The 20,038-nt window shown below is 48.1% G+C and overlaps 2 protein-coding genes across 8 annotated transcripts in view; both read right to left on the minus strand.

Annotated features, from left to right (window-relative positions):
• The window catches only part of ST3GAL3 (ST3 beta-galactoside alpha-2,3-sialyltransferase 3), a 193,162-nt gene extending 182,886 nt beyond the window's left edge, over window positions 1–10,276 (minus strand). For 4 of the 6 annotated variants that reach the window (XM_047727348.1, XM_047727349.1, XM_047727346.1 and 1 more), the window contains exon 1: window positions 9,736–9,865. Coding sequence is in view for 1 of the 6 variants with exons in the window: in XM_047727345.1 (XP_047583301.1) it covers window positions 9,736–10,261 (526 nt within the window). In the remaining 5 variants the exon portion in view is untranslated. Of the gene's footprint in view, window positions 1–48; window positions 66–9,735 lie in introns of those variants that run through there. The other 2 variants (XM_047727345.1, XM_047727347.1) reach the window with 2 other exon arrangements.
• Window positions 10,277–12,294: 2,018 nt separating this feature from the next.
• Window positions 12,295–20,038, minus strand: part of KDM4A (lysine demethylase 4A) — a 48,802-nt gene continuing 41,058 nt past the window's right edge. For both annotated transcript variants that reach the window (XM_047727344.1, XM_047727343.1), the window contains exons 19-22: window positions 19,843–20,013; window positions 15,478–15,597; window positions 15,103–15,195; window positions 12,295–13,533 (exon numbers count right to left, since the gene is read on the minus strand). In XM_047727344.1, coding sequence (XP_047583300.1) covers window positions 13,393–13,533; window positions 15,103–15,195; window positions 15,478–15,597; window positions 19,843–20,013 — 525 coding nt within the window. In that variant the 3' untranslated portion in view covers window positions 12,295–13,392. The remainder of the gene's footprint in view (window positions 13,534–15,102; window positions 15,196–15,477; window positions 15,598–19,842; window positions 20,014–20,038) is intronic.

Below are 20,038 nucleotides of genomic sequence, written 5' to 3' on the forward strand. Positions count from 1 at the left end.
CTTTTTATAAAAGATTTTATTTATTTATTCAACAGAGATCACAAGTAGGCGGAGAGGCAGGCAGAGAGAGAGGGAGAAGCAGGCTCCCCGCAGAGCAGAGAACCCAATGCGGGGCTTGATCCCAGGACCCTGAGATCATGACCTGAGCTGAAGGCAGAGGCTTAACCCACTGAGCCACCCAGGTGCCCCTAGAGAACATGTTTTAACCAAAGCTAGAAACTAGTTACTTTTTTTTTTTTTAAGATTTTATTTATTTATTTGACAGACAGAGATCACAAGTAGGCAGAGAGGCAGGCAGAGGGAGAGGAGGAAGCAGGCTCCCTGCCGAGCAGAGAGCCCGATGCGGAGCTCGATCCCAGGACCCTGAGATCATGACCTGAGCCGAAGGCAGAGGCTTTAACCCACTGAGCCACCCAGGCGCCCCACTAGTTACTTTTTTTAAAAAAATCTGTGCTGAGTGCATTTTGAAAACTGATGTTTTCAACAGACTCTTGATTTCAGTTCAGGTCATGACCTCAGGATTGTGAGATCAAGCCCTACATTATGTTTCACACGAGGCGTGGAGCCTGTTTAAGATGCTCTCTTTCTCTCCCTCTCCCTCTGCCCCTCATCCCCTCTAAAACAAAAAGCAAAAAACAAAATAAAAAACAAAAACTGATGTTTAGTAGTATTTTCACCTTATTTCATTTTGTTGCCAAAAAGATATAAAAGTGTCATGTACAAAAACTCTTACATCTATATGTCGGCAGATCTCAAACTGGTCCAGAGACCTGTAAGGGTCCCCAAGGCCCTTTCAGTAGATCCACGAGTTTAAAATTATTTTCATAATAATTCTCAGACACCATTTGCCTGTTCACTCTCATTTTCTCACAAGAGTCCAGCAGATTTTCCAGAGGCTACATAACATATGATGACAAGTGACAACATCACTGTCCTCACAGCTAATGGAATGTATGGTGATATTCTTATAATTTGAAATTTTCTCGGTAAGTTTTAATACATTAAATCCCAATAGACAAAGCCCACAAAAATGGAAGTTCTTTGGGGTTTCAATAACCTTAAACTTACAAAGGAGTCCGGAGACCAAAAACTCTTGAGAATAGCTGCCTTACAATTTACTCTTCACATACTTTAAAGACTTAGTAATAAGGTGTCAACTGTGTTTCAATTAAAAAACAACAACAACAACAACTCAGGACGCCTGGGTGGCTCAGTCGGTTAAGTGTCTGCCTTCGGCTCAGGTCATGATCTCAAGGTCCTGGGATAGAGTCCCATGTTGGGCTCTCTGCTCAGTGGGGTGTCTGCTTCTCTCTCTGCCTACCACATACTCTCTCTGATAAATAAATATTTTTTAAAAAATAAAATAAAATGGGGGTGCCTGGGTGGCTCAGTCTGTTAAAGCCTCTGCCTTCAGCTCCGGTCATGATCTCAGGGTCCTGGGATCGAGCCCCGCATCGGGCTCTCTGCTCAGCAGGGAGTGCTTCCTCCTCTCTCTCTGCCTGCCTCTCTGCCTACTTGTGATCTCTGTCTGTCAAATAAATAAATAAAATCTTTAAAAATAATAATAATCAGGGGTACCTGGGTGGCTCAGTGGGTTGAAGCCTCTGCCTTCAGCTCAGGTCATGATCCTGGGGTCCTGGGATCGAGCCCCGCATCAGGTTCTCTGCTCGGTGGGGAGCCTGCTTCCCCCTCTCTCTCTGCCTGCCTCTCTGCCTACTTGTGATCTTTGTCAGAGAAATAAGTAAAATCTTTAAAAATAAATAAAAATAATCAAATCAAATCACATCAAATCAAATCTCAGTGGTGGAGCACCTGGCTGGCTCAGTCTGAAGAACATGTGACTCTTGATCTCGGGCAGTGAGTTTGAGGCCCATATTGGGCGTCGAGATTACTTATATTAATTAACTAATTAATTAATTAAAAAACCAAACAATGGAATTTTCTTTTCTTTTTTTTTTATAATTTTTTAAAGGCTTTATTTATATATTTGACACAGAGAGAGTGAGAGCACAAGCCGGGGGGTGAGGGACAAAGAGAGAGAGGGGGAAGCAGGTTCTTCGCAGAGCAGGGAGCCTGATGCTGGACTCGATCCCAGGACCCCAGGATCATAACCTGAGCCAAAGGCAGATGCTTAACTGACTGAGCCACCCAGGGGTCCTGAATTTGTTTTTTATAAAAATTTTTAAGTAATCTCTATATGCAACATGGGGCTCAAACTCATGACCCACAAATCAAAGATCACACACTCCACCAACCGAGCCAGCCAGGTGCCCCAGTCATAGAATTTTTTAACCCATTCAACATATTTCAAACAAAAGGTTTCAGTGGGTGGGGCACCTGGATGGCTCAATGGGTTAAGCCTCTTAACCCTTCAGCTCAGATCATGATCCCAGGGTCCTGGGATGGAGCCTCATGTCAGGCTCTCTGCTCAGTGGAGAGCCTGCTTCCCCCTCTCTCTGCCTGCCTCGCTGCCTGCTTGTGATTTCTCTCTCTGTCAAATAAATAAATAAAATCTTAAAAAAAAAAAAAGGTTTCAGTGGGTTTTTAAGTCATGTCAAAAATACATAATGCCATCTTTCCGTGATTTTGTAAGAAAAACCGATATCAAGGAAAAGGAGAAAGGCACTGCCAAGTAGACAAATAATGAATGGTAAGACAAGACGACAGTAGATGACATTTAATCAGAGTAAAGTAAATTAAGTTGCACAAGAGCTTGGAGGGGAGGAACTCCCCATCAGTGGGGATGACCAGGGAGGAACCTAATGGAAAACAAGTCTGATTCAAGCCCCATTATCATCTTTAAAACCATGCTCAGAAGAAGACTGAAGAGGAGCAAAACTTCAGGGGGACACAGTCAACGATGACAGGCCAAAGCAGCACGTGCTCCAGCCATACATGCAGTGTGCACATCGGAGCAAAGCCAGGGCAGGAATGTGTGCCCTTGTGCACGCGTGGCTTCCGGACGGGGGCGGGAGCAGCTGAAGAGCCATATATAATTTGTTGGCATTTAAAGAATGTTTAAGTCGGTGTGCTATCCATATCGATGCTTCCCTTCTAGCTCTCAGAATAATCCCCCATGCCTACCACTCCCAGACCAGCACTCACCAATCACTTAAGATATAGAAATAAAACCACAATGTGGGCAGTGGCTATCTCCAGGAGGTGGGACTGAAGGCTGAGGAGCACCTACCACAAACCCAGTAATATTCTAGACGTTAGAAATCTTAAAAATGTTATTTTTTATCACAGGAGGCCCCTTATGTTATCTAATCATGCCGGGCTTCCTATCTGCTTGTATCGCCAGAGCGGCAACCTTGCAAGGTAGGGATTTTTTACCCCATTTCACAGATTTGGAAACCAACAAGACACAAGGGGTTCTGCAGTTTGCCCAAGGTCATACTGCAGAAACCAGGGAAACCAGGATGGAAATCCTGGTCTGTGGACCTCTGGAAAGGGTGCTGTCCTCCACCCCCAGGAAAGACCCCGAGGCCCCACTCACATCACCACCCCTGTCTATCGGTGCCCTCCCTCCATTCACCTCACTCTCATCTCTCCCCAGACATGAACATTCTATGACTCTTGTGTAGCAGGGCATGGGACCACGGCTGCAAACCTCAGAACTTCCCCTGTCAGGGAAACGGGGCACCCACTGCTCTGCCTCCTCGACATGCAGTGACCCTCCTAAGGAACAAAGCTGATTTCCTACCTTCAAATCCTTCAATGGCTCCTACTCCTCTGCAGGATAAAGCTCTGACTCCTGAACTCAAAAAGCCTTCGCAAGGTGCCTTTCACAGCCTCCACACACCCCTTCCCTCTCCTGCCACTCAAGTGTCCTCAGGATGTAGCCACACTCGCTCGTGTTTCTAGGCCATTACACACATCATTTCCTGTCAGAAAGCCTTTCAAACCCACATCCACAAAGCTAATAGCCAGTGATTCTTCAAGACCTAGGTTAGGTGTGAACCTTTCTGGAAAACTGTTATTTATACTCCCAGTGTGATAGCAAGTCTCATTTTGGAGATCCCAAGGGATCCTCAAACACAGCCCTTGTGACAATGTATTTTATCTGCCAGCTTACTGGCTTCTGGTCCTACCAGACTATAGGCTCCTTTAGGCCAGTGCCATCCCTTTCTTAACTTACAATGCCATGACCTAGCACAGGGCCTTGCTAGTGCTGAAAACAGAGCAGAACAAAAGTTGATTTTTGCTCCCTGAGTGACATTACCGAGGCCAATATAAACAGCACAAGCACCTAACAGCACCTGCTCAGTTAATAGGTGACTGGAGTGCCTTGTGTGATGGTGGACACAGACATACATACGACTAAGTAAAATAAAATATGACAAACGTGAAAATAAGAAAGGTATGGTAAGAATGCTATCCAAGGGGGCGCCTGGGTGGCTCAGTGGGTTAAGCCTCTGCCTTCGGCTCAGGTCATGATCTCAGGGTCCTGGGATCAAGCCCTGCATCAGGCTCTTTGCTCAATGGGGAGCCTGCTTCTCTCTCCCTCTCTGCCTACTTGTGATCTCTGTCTGTCAAATAAATAAATAAATAATCTTCAAAAAAAGTAAAAGAATGCTATCCAAGGACAGGGAAAAAAAGGTAGGAAAATTTGAGGGAAGCCTTCTACTTACATTCCTAGGTTTGCTCAAAAGTGTTTTTCAGGGCACCTGGGTGGCTCAGTGGGTTAAGCCGCTGCCTTCGGCTCAGGTCATGATCTCAGGGTCCTGGGATCAAGTCCCGCATCAGGCTCTCTGCTCAGCAAGAAGCCTGCTTCCCTCTCTCTCTCTGCCTGCCTCTCCATCTACTTGTGATCTCTCTCTGTCAAATAAAAAAAAAAAAAAAAAGTGTTTTTCAAATCCTGCTGCTGCTGGTGGTGATACTCATGAACAGGACTGCTTACTTCGAACCAGGTACTATGCAAAGCGCTTTACATAAACCAACTCTATTGATTCACCCCGCATATTTTACTGATAACGTCAGGCTCAAGAAGACACTTGGTCAATGTCAGACAATTAGTGGCGGAAACAAGATTTCAACCCAGATCTTATCTCCTGCACCAAAGCTCCAAACAACACTCTATGTTTCTATTCTTTATCAAAAGTGAAATCTCAGGGCACCTGGGTTACTTAGTCAGTTAAGCATCCAACTCTTGGTTTCAGCTCAGGTCATGATCTCAGCATCAGGAGATCAAACCCCGCCATCAGGTTCTGCACTCAATGCTTGAGATTTTCTGTCCCTCCCCAACTCTCTCTCAAATAAATAAAATCTTTAAAGAAAAAAAAAAAAAAAAAAAGACTCTCCTCCCTGAAGTTTGATGGTCTCAAGGAAACCCAATTTCACCAATGTTAAACTAAGTTTCCTTCTTAGTTTAGTTATACAAGTGAAAATGTACCTCCAATTATTTCATTCCTCCTAGCTAAATTACTTGACTATAACTCAACTTTTCTGGGATGCCTCAGGACCATTCCTGTGTTCATTACTGAGGGCAATATAGAACAGTGATGCCCTTGGCATGACTCTGCTGGGACTAGGGTACACCAGCCTGCCCAAGTACCAGCAGCCCTGGCCTGTGGATATGTATAGTGCCTGTCATGGAGTCCCAACTTCCCTATCCAGCTTCCTCCCATACCTAGCTAGAGATCCTATTTCTTGCTATTGTCAATACGCTCGTCTCTAGCAGGCCATCTGACTTTGCTACCTCCAATCTTCTATGGACTGTGGTACTCATAAAAGATGCATTAGTCCTTCCTGCTGCCCACCAATTAGATCTGGCTCTTTGCTTCCCAGGCACATGCTAAAGTTGCAATTCCCTGTTTTTTGTTTTGTTTTGTTTTGTTTTAATTGTTTGAGAGAGAGACAGCATGCATAGGGGAGGAACTGAGGGAGAGGAACAAGAAGACCCTACACTGAGCACAAAGCCCAATGCGGGGCTCAACCCCACAACCCTGAGATCATGCATGATCTGAGCTGAAATCAAGAGTTGGACATTTAACCAACTGAGCCACCCAGGTACCCCTCCCTGCTCTTCTTTAAAGTTAGGTTTGGCCATGTAACTTGCCTTAGGGGATGAAATGTGAACGAAAGTGACATGTGCCATCCAGGGACCATGCCCCCTAACCACCATCTTTCACTCAGATCAAAATGATCGCTGAAACACCATGTTCGGATGGAGTTTCCATCAGCCTGGGTCCCTGAGTGATTGTGAGGAGCACAGTTCCCTGGGCACTTGTGCTAGTGAGAAATCCGCTTTTGTTCTGTTAAGCTACTTAAGTCTTAATGGATTTTTGTTAATGCAGCCTAATCCAAGCCCTCCAGATCAATACATCAGATCATCAGATCTCTCTTTTTTTTTAAGATTTTATTTTTGGGGGGTGCTGGGGTGACTGAGTGGTTAAGCATCTGCCTTTGGCTCAGGTCACGATCTCAGGGTCCTGGGATCAAGCCCCTTGTTGGATTTCCTGCTCATCAGGAAGCCTGCTTCTCCCTCTCCCACTCCCCCTGCTTGTGTTCCCTCTCTCACTGTGTCTCTGTCAAATAAATAAATAAAATCTTAAAAAAAAAATTGTTTTGGGGGCAGCTGGGTGGTTCAGTTGATTAAGCAACTGCCTTCAGCTCAGGTCATGATCTCAGGGTCCTGGGATCGAGCCCCTCACCAGGTCCTTCTCCCTCATCTGCTTCTCCCTCTGCCCCTCCCCTCTGCTCATGCTCTCTCTCTCATTAAAAAAAAAAAAAAAATCTAAAGATTTTATTTTTAAGTAATTTCTACATCCAATGTGGGGCTTGAACTCACAACCCAGAGATCAAGGGTTACAAGTCCCACTGACTGAGCCAGCCAGGTACCCCTCGTCAGATCTCTTAATAAGGAATTCTTTCACATAAGTAACTTTCTTTACAGATTTTATGATGAACATTTTGTTTGTACAAAGAATTTTCTTTGCATCCATCTTGGTTTAAAGCTATGTTCAATATAAAACACACCTGTCAGGGGCACCTGGGTGGCTTAGTTGGTTAAGCAAGTGCCTTCGGCTCAGGTCATGATCCTGGAGTCCCTGGATGGAGTCCCGCATTGGGCTCCCTGCTCAGCAGGGAGTCTGCTTCTCACTCTGACCCTCTCCCTTCTCATGCGCAGTCACTCTCTCTCAAATAAATAAATAAATCTTAAAAAAAAAAAAAAAACCCAAGCCTGTCAAGTACCTACTATGTACAAAATACTGTATTAGATGATGAAGACTGTCTATGCTCTGAACAAGTTCAGTTTTATAAAACTCCCATAGATGGGAGTTTTATAGTGCCCTCAGGAGGTAGCAAAATCAGATGGCCTGCTAGAGTCTGCATTTTTGGCACAGTTGTCAACATAAAATGTTTTAAAGGAGAGACAAGTCCCATCTAGATGGGAAGAAAAGTACAGGGAAGTTTCACAAAGGACCTTCCATAGCACATGGCCCTGAACATAGGTAAGAACCAATAATTAGAGATTCAAGGGGGTCATTTAAGATAGAAAAAGCAACATCAACAAAGATATGAAGCACAAACAGCAAAGCACAAAGAGCAAACAGTTCTACTGACCTGGAAAAAATAACAAAATCTAAGGGAATGCAAGAAATGAATTTACCCATAGTGTCTCTGCCAGTCTGTTCTGTGCTTAATTCAACAGACAATGGGGAGCTGTTAAAAGTCTTGACTAGGGAAGTGAGATACCTGGAAGTGAGAGAGCAGTACACAGCATAGATGGGAGGGGGGGAATGTTGGGGGTGGAGTTCCTACAATAACTCAACGGCATGGTATCAATGACCCCAAATAAGACTGATGACAGCAGAAATGGAAAGCAGCAGATGACAAAAACAGTGGGGAGTCTAGCCGCAAGACCTGGCAACAAAGTGAACACAAGGGGAGAGAAGGAAGGCAAGAAGGCATCTAGAGGCCCCAATCCTCAATCTCAGTAGTCACAAGGACTGTCGGTACACACACCTGGGATTAATCAGAAAAGTGACAAGAATGAACAAAGTGCTACTGTCTATCTTTCTAAAGGCTAGCTGGAGTTACATGCTTCTACCTTTTTATCCTTTGCTCTGCCTGAGACAAAGTTACTTCTCCATCTGATGCCACCCACCTACCTTTTTGATACAAACTTACCTCCCAGTTTCTCTAACAAGAACCTCCTAGAATCACCCATGAGCATTTCCGGTTCTCCCCTGCCCCCTGACCATCCTTTCTTGTATCTTCCGTCTTCTTATTCTTCATCCCCCAGGCTTACCCAGTAATGGCTTAAGGCAAGCATCAGCTTCCCTGTGAAACCTTTCTCAAATATATGGGTTTCTTCTCTTCCCAAATTCTCCTACCTACTGTCTAGGAATTCTAGAGGCAATATGACCAGTTATCAGTGTCCTGTGTGCCCTGTTTTCCCACAACTCTCTCTTAGGCTAATCAGAACAAGTCTCTAACCTTACAGGTCTTCAGTTCCCCCACATTCTTACTGACTTGCACATAATATGTATTCATGAGACACTACTGATGATCCAAAGTCAATTACTCTAAGAACATGCACATCTTATTCCCTCTGTAATAATTTCCTTTTATTTAACCACGACCACACACGTAGACTTGCAAAACAGTGAGATTCATCACTTAATACTTCAAGATATCCTAGAGTGAAAAATCGTTCATCGTAGGAGCTGTTACTGCCTTAAGAGGTGATCTGAAAACACAGTTTGGTCATAAATTTTTGTGCCGGCTTCCTTTTAATCTTTTTGACTTGAAGGTATGCCAAACAGCTCAACGATCATCACTCCAAGGTGATTTTGACTTAGAGATAGCCTAATTTTCCATGAGGACTACTTTACTTCCAGGAACCTAATAAGTAATTTTGTTTTACCTTCAAGTTCAACTAGGTATAGTATAGACAACTCAAATTACAACCACAAAAAAGTTCCCAGTTTTTACAAAATAACAGCCGCTTTCATTGGTCTCTCTCTCTCTCTCTCAATTAACTACTTTGATTTAGTTCACGCATTCCACTCCTCCCTCGTTTGTGAGGGAAGCGCAAACAGAAATGAAGTTTATTGAGGAATCTTAAAAATGAGCAGTGACAAAAAGAAACCCAAAACATTCGTGGGACACCATCCTCCCCAAACCTGCTCTCATCACGAAGATATTTCGTCTTGCAAGCAAGATTCCCGAATTAACAATGGGGAGAAGTGCCAGAAGGAAAGGAAGCCAAAAAGGCGTCCTTTGCCTATCAAACTGACCCGGTCCCCCGAATGTCTGGCTGCCAGGAAAGCAGTAAACAATGACAACCGCTACCCAGTGAGCTACAGATTCCCGCTCAAGCTTTCCCTGGACTTTTCCTTCTCCTCTTCCCACAGCGGAGGCCAGCTCGCCCGTCCCTCCTCTGCGCCAAGGTGCGCAGCGCTGAGGGGTCTCGCACGCAGGTGACCTCACACAGCGCGGCCCGGGTCCAGCCGTCCTCCCCCCGGGCCTGGCTGTCCGCCCCACCTTCCCGGACGAAATCGCTCGGGGCCCGCAGTCCGGGCCCGAGCCCCCAGTCCAAGCTGGACCTCACTGCTCGGGGGTGGGGGGCGCAGCTAGGCCGTGCCCCCAACCCTCCCTTCCCCAGCGCGAGCGGGCGGACTCCGCGCCCGCCGGGACCAGGGGCGGCGGGGGAGGGGAGGGGTGGCGCGGCCACCGTTACTGCGGTGGCTGCTGCGCCCCGACGCGCGCACGACTGGCCCTTACCGCAGCGGAGAGGGAGGCAGTGGGGAGGCGGCGCCCAGCCCGACGCGGGCGGGAAGGCGAAGGCCAGGGCGCAGGTGGCCGCAACAGCCGCGGGGGACCCCGGCGGGCGCCCACGACGCGGTGGGCTGCATGGGCGCCGCCATAGTGGGGACGCAGCGGCGGGCGGAGCGCGCGGCCGCGACCCGGGGACAACGCGACCACCAATCCCGCTCTCCGCCTCAGCGCCCTCGCCGGGGGTCGGGCATCCGCGGCCAATCGGGCCGCGGGAGCCGGGCGGGGCGCCGGGCTGACCAATGTAGAGCTGCGCTGCGGCAGCGGGCGAGCGCAAGCTCGCGGAGACCCAATAGGCACCGGCACCCCCAGTTTCCCGACCCGCCCACCCCACCCTCCGCGGGGACCCGGGCTGCGGGAGGTGCGGAGCAGCGTCCGGCCGAGGCGGCCCGGCCTGCAGGTCAGCGGGGACACCTCGCCTCAGTTTTCCGGAGCACATCCGCCGCCTGGAGCAGTTCTCCTCCCCCGGCTTCATGGCCTCATGGCCGGGAGGAGAACATCTGATGCCCGCGGGCGTGACCCAGCTCCTCCGGAGCCTTTCCTCGCAGGCGCGCGAAGGGCCGGCGGCCGCCCGGGCGCAGATGCAGGCTGGCCACCGTCATTCCACAAGGGCCGCAGCTGCCGCCGGGTACCCGGCTGAGCGCCGCTGGTGGGCTCCCTGAGGCCCAAGGTTTGGCAGCCTCTACGGGCTGGGCGACCCTGCCCTATCCTGTGGCGTATAAGGAAACAGGGTTCCCTGCTGTATTGCCCATTTCAGTGTGGCAGAAAATGCCTAGTCCGCGCACAGGACTACTCGCCCTGCAGCTCCCGAGGTCCCAGCTCTCTCCCACCCTACAGTCATTCCCGCCCGTGAACACCAGCATATCCACCTGGAGCACCATTTGAAACGTTTACCACCACTGATGGGATGGACAGAAGGGAGAAGGTACCGTCAGGCTGCGATCCTTGGTTGCCAACCCAGAGATGCCACCTTAGGAAAGGAGGGCAGTTTGCCCTGACAAAAAGGCTTCCCTGGAATCCATCAGAGGATGGATTCCAGCCTGGGCCTGACTGCACTGGCAGGCAATGAGGAAGAGGCCTGTTCTGTAGGATTTGAGCAAGTTTCATCCCCTCTTTAAAATTCGGTTTCCCCGGAGTTATTACTTAAGCCAAAATCCAAAGTGCATAATGTCTAGAAAGGTCAGCTGCTAAGAGCTTTGCTGGGGTTAGACCAGGCACCTCAGCCCTGCAGGTCCTTCAGCAGGAATGGGGATGGAGATGGTGGGGTCCGTGAGAGGTAGGAGGGTCTGGACCCTGCCAAGTCTAGAGAAGTGTGTTCCTTCCCTTCAAAGATATGTGCTCCCAGGGCTCAACAATCCATGAAGACCAGTCCCACCTCATCTCCCAATGAATTGTTGGATGCTGGACAAAAATTCAGCTTTCCTTTCTTGGCCCCAGGAGGGAGTTGGCATAGAAAACTATCTTTGAAACCTGCAGCTCCTCCCTCCCCCCCCCCCCCCCCCCCCCCCCCCCACAATCAGACACCATGTAGCAACCACCTCCCAAGCCGGGGATATAAAGCAGCCTTGAGGATTGCTGAGCTGACCCAAGCCTCTAGCCCCTAGACAGGCCATGAAACAAGTGCCTGGTCATCCAAGGGCCAGCTGGAACAGCTCTGCTGTGCCCCCGAGTCTGGCTCATAGTCACTGGCGCCTCCTTACCCTGCTCCTGCTCCATCCTCAACCACCTATACCCCAGGAACCCACCAAAGGGACTGGATCCTCCAGGGAAGTTTCTCACCAACTACAGGCAGCTCAAAGTAGCTTCAAGACCCCACTGGATCCCACTGGGGGCCAAGTCCCTTAAAACGCTGTTAGGCTGGTTCCACAGTTTGCATGGAACACATGATATTAAGTTGGACCAGCCCGGTGAAGATAATCAAGTGTAGCAGAAGTGAGAGACCAAACCCTGTTTGACTGTGAAAGTGGTCTGGTCCTCCATTCCCTCCTTCCCATCCCTAAGGCAAAGGAAACAAAACAAGGTGCTCAGAGCCACAAGTGCCTCTTCTCCCATGTGTCTGTCACCTTGTCTGGTCTAGCACACAGCCACAGGACCAGACCTTGACAAGGAACCCATAGGTTTTAGGACAGCTTCCTGGGTCCTGCTTGAGTCTTCTTAAAATACCTGGCCCTGGGGGCACCTGGGTGGCTCAGTCGTTGAATGCCTGCCTTGGGTTCAGGTCATGATCCCAGGGTCCTGGGATTGAGCCCCGCATTGGGTTCCCTGCTCAGTGGGGAGTCTGCTTCTCCCTCGCCCACTCCCACTGCATGTATTCCCTCTTGCGCTGCCTGTCAAATAAATAGATATTAAGAAAAAAAAAAAAAAAACTTTAAAATACCTGGCGCTGCTCCAGAATTTATGACTAGATATACCTCCAGCCTGACCCTGGGCCACTCAGGCTCCTTGGGGCAGACACAACCAATCCTCTGCTCAACACATTTTATTGCTAAGGACAAGGTGATGCACCAGTTTTCAAAATAATTTGGTTTATAGCGTTCATACGTAACAAAAAACAGGGAAGTATTATAAATCTGATTCTTGTATACACAGGGTATAGGTGTGAAGCCCTCCAATCCTGGGCCCAGGCAAACAAATTCATGAGGAGCAAAAACCTGTTTAACCCCTTCAGTGTTGCCCTCCATTCCCACCCCCACCCACAAATCAGCTCCCTCCCACCCCCAGACCAGGGACGTGTCTAAACCTGCCCCTAGTCTCCAATGGCCCCAATTCATCTAAACCCTCCCAGCCCCTGCATGATTGCAATTTTCTGTTGACAGAATCACCCACCAGGCTCTGCCTGCTTCCATTGTTAAGAACCCCCTTCAGGGTGTTCCCCAGCCATACCCTCTAATACTGTGCCACAGAGGCTCTGTGCCTAGCATGAACAGGCACACACCCATGTTACCCCCAGTCTTCTCCTCCAAGACAGGACGACGAGGAGGCATTAACTCTGTGACATCTCGATACTGCAGCTTTGCCAGCACTCCCTTGAGGCAGTTCCAGGGACAGACAGATGCCACACTCCATCTCCAGCCAACCCCCAGGAGCCTTTACTCAGCTCAGCTGAGGGCAGAATTTCACATTTTGTTGCCCTGGACAGGCAAAGAAGAAAGTAAAGGCCAGGGGCTGGCAGAAGCTGGTCCAACCACACACACACACACACACACACACACACACATAAATACAAAAGGGGGAGGGAGTAAACACCAGCACCTTGGCCTCATTGGTGCAGGTGACTGTCAGGAAGCTAAGTCCTAGGCAACCAGCCCGACCAGCGCAGTCAACCCCACTGTAGACCAGGGCCAGTGCAGCCCTGCGTTTCAGTGCTCAGCCCTTCAGCGGGGAGATAGGCGCGGCTGCCACAAGTCCAAGAAAGTCTGTCCTTTCACTACAGCGGAATGCGATGGGGAACAGGGGCGTGAGAGGATGATGGGGTCGGTTATTCCATTCCTTTTCGTTTTACAACTTCACTCGCAGAGACTTCAGAGTTCCAAGTGTCTGCTGTGCTGTGGAACCCCAGAGTGCTGTCGCCTTGATGGCTGGGCACCTGCTGGCCCCCAGAAGCACCTACTCCATGATGGCTCGGTATAGTGCAGGCTCGATGTAATCCTCCCGGTATCTTGAGTTGATCACTCGTTGCCGTTTCTTTTCCTGCTTAACCTCCTTCTCCGTGAAAATCTCATTGAAGCGCATGTCGGAGGCTACAGACTACAGAAGAAAAAGCAAGCAATGAGCACTCTGTAGCCAACCACCCGGAGGAAAGAACAAAAGGACACACCCTTGTTTTGTTTGCTCCCTCCCAGATGGGAGCCAAGGGCACACAGAAAGCACACTCACCAGTCAAGGGCACACAGAAGGCACACGCACCAGTCAAGGGCACACAGAAAACACACTCACCAGTCAAGGGCACACAGAAAACACACTCACCAGTCAAGGGCACACAGAAGGCACACGCACCAGTCAAGGGCACACAGAAGGCACACTCAACCAGTCAAGGGCACACAGAAGGCACACTCAACCAGTCAAGGGCACACAGAAAGCACACGCACCAGTCAATGGCATACAGAAAACACACTCACCAGTCAAGGGCACACAGAAAACAACACGCACCAGTCAAGGGCACACAGAAAACACACTCAGCAGTCAAGGGCACACAGAAGGCACACGCACCAGTCAAGGGCACACAGAAAACACACTCAGCAGTCAAGGGCACACAGAAAACACACTCACCAGTCAATGGCATACAGAAAACACACTCAGCAGTCAAGGGCACACAGAAGGCACAAGCACCAGTCAATGGCATACAGAAAACACACTCAGCAGTCAAGGGCACACAGAAAGCACACTCACCAATCAATGGCATACAGAAAACACACTCACCAGTCAAGGGCATACAGAAAACACACTCAACAGTCAAGGGCACACAGAAAACACACTCACCAGTCAAGGGCACACAGAAAGCACACGCACCAGTCAATGGCATACAGAAAACACACTCACCAGTCAAGGGCACACAGAAAAAACACGCACCAGTCAAGGGCACACACAAGGCACACTCACCAGTCAAGGGCACACAGAAGGCACACGCACCAGTCAAGGGCACACAGAAAACACACTCAGCAGTCAAGGGCACACAGAAAGCACACTCACCAGTCAATGGCATACAGAAAACACACTCAGCAGTCAAGGGCACACAGAGGGCACACACACCAGTCAATGGGATACAGAAAACACACTCACCAGTCAAGGGCATACAGAAAACACTCAGCAGTCAAGGGCACACAGAAAACACACTCACCAGTCAAGGGCACACAGAAAACACACTCACCAGTCAAGGACACACAGAAGGCACACTCACCAGTCAATGGCATACAGAAAACACACTCAGCAGTCAAGGGCACACAGAAAGCACGCTCACCAGACAAGGGCATACAGAAAACACACTCGGCAGTCAAGGGCACACAGAAAACACGCTCACCAGTCAAGGGCACACAGAAGGCACACGCACCAGTCAAGGGCACATAGAAAACACGCTCAGCAGTCAAGGGTACACAGAAGGCACACGCACCAGTCAAGGGTACACAGAAAACATGCCCACCAGTCAAGGGTACACAGAAGGCATGCTCACCAGTCAAGGGTACACAGAAAACATGCTCACCAGTCAAGGGTACACAGAAGGCACACTCACCAGTCAAGGGCACACAGAAACATGCTCACCAGTCAAGGGCACACAGAAAGCATGCTCACCAGTCAAGGGCACACAGCAGGCACACTCACCAGTCTGGATTTGACCCTCTTGGGAAGCTCTTCATCTAGCGTGTACACGTCATCTCTCTTAACCACAAGCTGTGAGCCATCCTCAAATTCCACCTACCGAGTAAACAAAGACCTTTGGCTGTGATATCCCTGACTCCCTGGTCCGCTGTGCACAGTGGCAATTTCCTGCCATCACAGGAAGGATCCAGAACACTGAAAAAAGGACTACCAAAATGAAGCCGCTTCTGGCAGACAGGACACAGGGCAGACGCACGCTCTGAAAAGGTTACTAACCGGTGAGCTCTCCCTAGAGCTCTCCTCAAGAGGAAACACTGAATCAATCAAGTATTTCCCCAGCAACCCCCCCCCCCCCCCCGCAAAAAAACCTTTGGCTACCTGGTACATCTGGATGGGGTGGGAGGCCACAAATTTGGCTCCGTAGACTTGGCCATCTGTCCATCTCACTTGGACCACTTCTCCTTCAGCGGGAGGACCCAACTGGAGACAGTCCTGACTCTGAGGGAACAGTAAGTGAGAAGAGTGAAAGGAAGATCCCTCATCACCATCTACTTAGGGAAGAAGGAACCAGGACAAATTCCTGCTCAGATGTCTGCCCAAGCAAGGCAGCTCTCGCTGGGCGGAAAGATACAAGTTAAAGAACTACCCGCTGAGTCTGGGTCAGCCCCGTATCTCTACTCCTGTCGCTCTGAGGTGACAGGAAAGGGCAGCCAGAATAAGGTTCCAGTAAACTTAATAAACACAGTGCCAAGATCAAGAATCCTTCTCACATTCCTTTAACTGTCCTGCTAAAGATCGAAGGACAGAGCTCTGCCCTGAAGAAATACTAGAATGAGGATTTCGGAGTATAAAAAACGTTATTAGGGCGCCTGGGTGGCTCAGTGGGTTAAGCCGCTGCCTTCGGCTCAGGTCATGATCTCAGGGTCCTGGGATCAAGGGCCGCATCGGGCTCTCTGCTCAGCGGGGAGCCTGCTTCCCTCTCTCTCTCTCTCTCTCTCTCTCTCTCTCTCTCTGCCTGCCTCTCTGTCTACTTGTGATCTCTCTCTGTCAAATAAATAAATAAAATCTTTAAAAAAAAAAACAAAAAAAACAAAAAAAAAACAAAAAACGTTATTAGCCTCTTTCTCGGAGTTGACCTTTGCAGCTATGGTGTAAAAGCTCTAACAGGTAAAACTGCTTATTTCTAGCACAAGGCAGCGGCTGCGAGCATTAGCAGTTGTTATCGTACTCCTCACCGCTGTGCGCTAATTTGGGGGGGGGAGAAAAAAAAAGGAAAAACACCTGGTTTCACCTAACAATGTCTCTTGATGAAGCAGAAAAACTTGTTTTGTCAAACCTTAGTCCTTGAGTACATGTGAGCACTCAAAGGCGGACACTTTGGCCACCTGCTGAAGAACAATGGTGATCTTGAGGAAAAGCGCCGAGTAACCGACCTGTGAGCTGTTTTTTCATGGAGCACTGGCTCTATTTGAAAAACTGGCTGACAAACTACGGTTATTCAGACTTGAGTACTGGCAGACATCCTCTTGGAAACGAATGAAATAAGCCTGTCACTTCAAGGAAAAGAAGTCATAGTACTGCCAATAATAAAACTTAAGCTTTTAGAAAAATTAGAACTCCAGGGAAGTTGTATCACCACACTAAGCTTGAAGCTTTGCCAAATTTAAAGATACTTCTGAGGGGCACCAGGTGAAGCATGTGACTCTTGATCTCGGAGTCGTAGATTCAAGCCCCATGTTGGGTATGGAGATTACTTAAAAAAAAAAAAAAATCATTTAAATAAATAAATTTATTTCTGAGCAGTTATATTAATAAATGTGGTATGTTGGGTTTTTTTTTTTAAAGATTTTATTTATTTACTTGACAGACAGAGACCACAAGTAGGCAGAGAGGCAGGCAGAGAGAGAGAGGAGGAAGCAGGCTCCCTGCGGAACAGAGAGCCCGATGTGGGGCTCGATCCCAGGATCCTGAGATCATGACCTGAGCCAAAGGCAGAGGTTTTAACCCACTGAGCCACCCAGGTGCCCCTGTTGGTTTTTTTTTAAAGATTTTATTTATTTATTTGACAGACAAAGATCACAAGTAGACAGAGAGGCAGGCAGGGGGGGGGGGGGGGGAAGCAGGCTCCCTGCCGAGCAGAGAGCCCTATGTGGGGCTCGATCCCAGGACCTTGGGATCACGACCTGAGCTGAAGGCAGAGGCTTTAACCCACTGAGCCACCCAAGCGCCCCATAAATGTGGTTTTTGATACTGTATAATAAAAATTTAACATTTAGGGGCACCTGGGTGGCTCAGTGGGTTAAAATCTCTGCCTTCGGTTCAAGTCGTGATCCCAGGGTCCTGGGATTGAGCCCCGCATCAGACTCTCTGCTCAGCGAGGAGCCTGTTGCCTCCTCTCTCTCTCTCTCTCTCTGCCTGCCTCTCTGCCTACTTGTGATCTCTGTCAAATACATAAATAAAATCTTAAAAAAAAATTAACATTTGGAAGATCTTCATAGTCTAATGCATGAGTACTTTCTAAATACACAATGTATGATGTTATGAAATTAGGCATAAGTAAAGATTCATTCTCAGTGCAACATAAGCCAGTGGATTTTAATATAAGTTCACTTACCTACTTTCAGATTCCACCCAGCAACTAACTTTTAAGAAGCCACTCCTCATTGACTTTTGGTATAGTACCCAAAGAATAATCACAATGGTATGAAAGGCTATTAAAACACTCCTCCCCCTTCCATTTACTACAGAACTGTGTGACACTGAATTTTCTTCATATACTTTTAACCAAAACAATACATCACAACGGAATGAAGATACAACATTAAAGAGATTTGCAGAATCTGGGGTGCCTGGCTGGCTCAGCCAGTAGAGCACGAGACTCGATCTCAAGGTCATGAGTTTGAGCCCCATGTTGAGTGTAAAAATTACTTATAAATAAAAATCTTAAAAGAATAAGGAGATTTGCAGAATTGTAGAAAAATAGAATTCCTCCCTCTAATATTCTTTAAAATGGTTACTTTTCAATTAAAAAACCCAGATTGTTTTAAGATTTTATTTATTTAAAAAAGATTTTATTTATTTATTTGACAGAGAAAGAGATAGCATAAGCAGAGGGAGCAGCAGAGGCAGAGGGAGAAGCAGGCTCCCCACTGAGCAGGAAGCCCAACGTGGGGCTTGATCCTAGCACCCTGGGATCATGACCTGAGCCGAAGGCAGGTGCTTAACCAATTGAGCCACCCAGACACCCCATTTAAAAAAAAAAAAAAAAAGGATTATTTTATTTTTTTTTTAATTTTTTTTTAAAAGATTTTATTTATTTGACAGAGAGAGATCAGAAGTAGGCAGAGAGGCAGGCAGAGAGAGAGGAGGAAGCAGGCTCCCTGAGGAGCAGAGAGCCTGATGCGGGGCTCGATCCCAGGACCCTGGGATCATGACCTGAGCTGAAGGCAGAGGCTTTAACCCACTGAGCCACCCAGGCGCCCCATTTAAAAAAAAAAAAAAAAAAAAAGGATTATTTTAAATCAGTTATCTCCATTTTAATTTCCAATAAACGCTGATAGACATTACCCCCCCCCCCCAAAAAAAAAAACAAAACCTGTGGGGTCCTCAGTAACTTTTAGAAACAGAGTCCTGAGGTCACAGATTTGTAAATTAGAGATACCGCCACCGGCTTCTCAGAACTGGTATGAAAAGTGAGATAGACACCTGCCATGAAGCATTTAGTATAGCGCCTGGTAGACTAGAAAAGCTTGGTAAGTTACACCTATTCTACTGCCACAGATACTATTAACACCATCTTTACTGTGACTTAAGTCTACCTTGTAACTAATGAATGTGGTTTTAGCAACTAGGTTGCTAATGCAGTATAAAGGTGGGAAATACCAGATTTGTTAAAGGTAGAAGTAGCTTTATCCCTCTACCTTGGTGCTCAGTCTAACATACGAAAAGGCAGAGTGAGGATAAGGGAAACTTGAACTAAGTCCTCAATACTGAGCCAGGAAACCTAGAAGTGTGGGTGTCGGTTGTCAATAACTTAAGCAGGCCAGGGATAGCTCCTAAGTAGTTCCTACTTGGCCCGGAAGCCGTCACCTATAAAGAACCAAACCAAGGGGCGCCTAGGTGGCTCAGTGAGTTAGGCCTCTGCCTTCGGCTCAGATCATGATCTCAGGGTCCTGAGATCGAGCCCCACATCGGGATCTCTGCTCCGCAGGGAGCCTGCTTCCCCCTCTCTCTGCCTGCCTCTCTGCCTACTTGTGATTTCTCTGTCAAATAAATAAAAAAATAAAATCTTTTAAAAAATAAAAAATAAAAAAAAAGAACCAAACCAGATTCTATGTCTACTAAGAGGGCACAGACAGGAAAGAGAGTTGGCTAATTCTCCAAACTCACACAGCTACTGATAAGCAAACAAGCTGGTCTTGGCCCCCCAGTCAGATTCCACTGCCTGCGCTCTTGCACTGCCTTACAGCCCCTTGCAAGGATGGCTTAGACTAAAGAAGCACGTTGCAAAGTACAGCAGAAAACAAAGATTCCTGTGAGCTTCTAGACGGAGCAGGGTAGCCCAGCAGCACACAATTTTCTTGGTGAGGAAAGACCAACACAAATGCTCCTTTCTGTTCAGGGAAAGACCGATGGAACTTCAGGCCTGGCTAGAAATGGCAGGCAGGCACACAGTCAGTCTGCCAGCCAGACCTAGAAACACCCCCATCCCAGACCACCCAAGCAGCTCCTCGCAGACATTACCACTATGTCCTCGGGATAGAGATTGTCACTGAAGGAACCATCATCAAAGTTGACTTCATAGAAGGTCTCGGTGGTGAGCCTGACCACCTCACACTGGTAGAAGCGCCCATTCTTGTGCTTGCTAATGACCTTCTGGCCAGCGGTGATGCTCTGCAAGGCCCCCTTGGCACGCTGGGAAAAACAGAGGTGGAGGTTA

Source organism: Lutra lutra, chromosome 4, assembly GCF_902655055.1.
Source record: "Lutra lutra chromosome 4, mLutLut1.2, whole genome shotgun sequence".
NCBI classification, from domain to species: domain Eukaryota; kingdom Metazoa; phylum Chordata; class Mammalia; order Carnivora; family Mustelidae; genus Lutra; species Lutra lutra.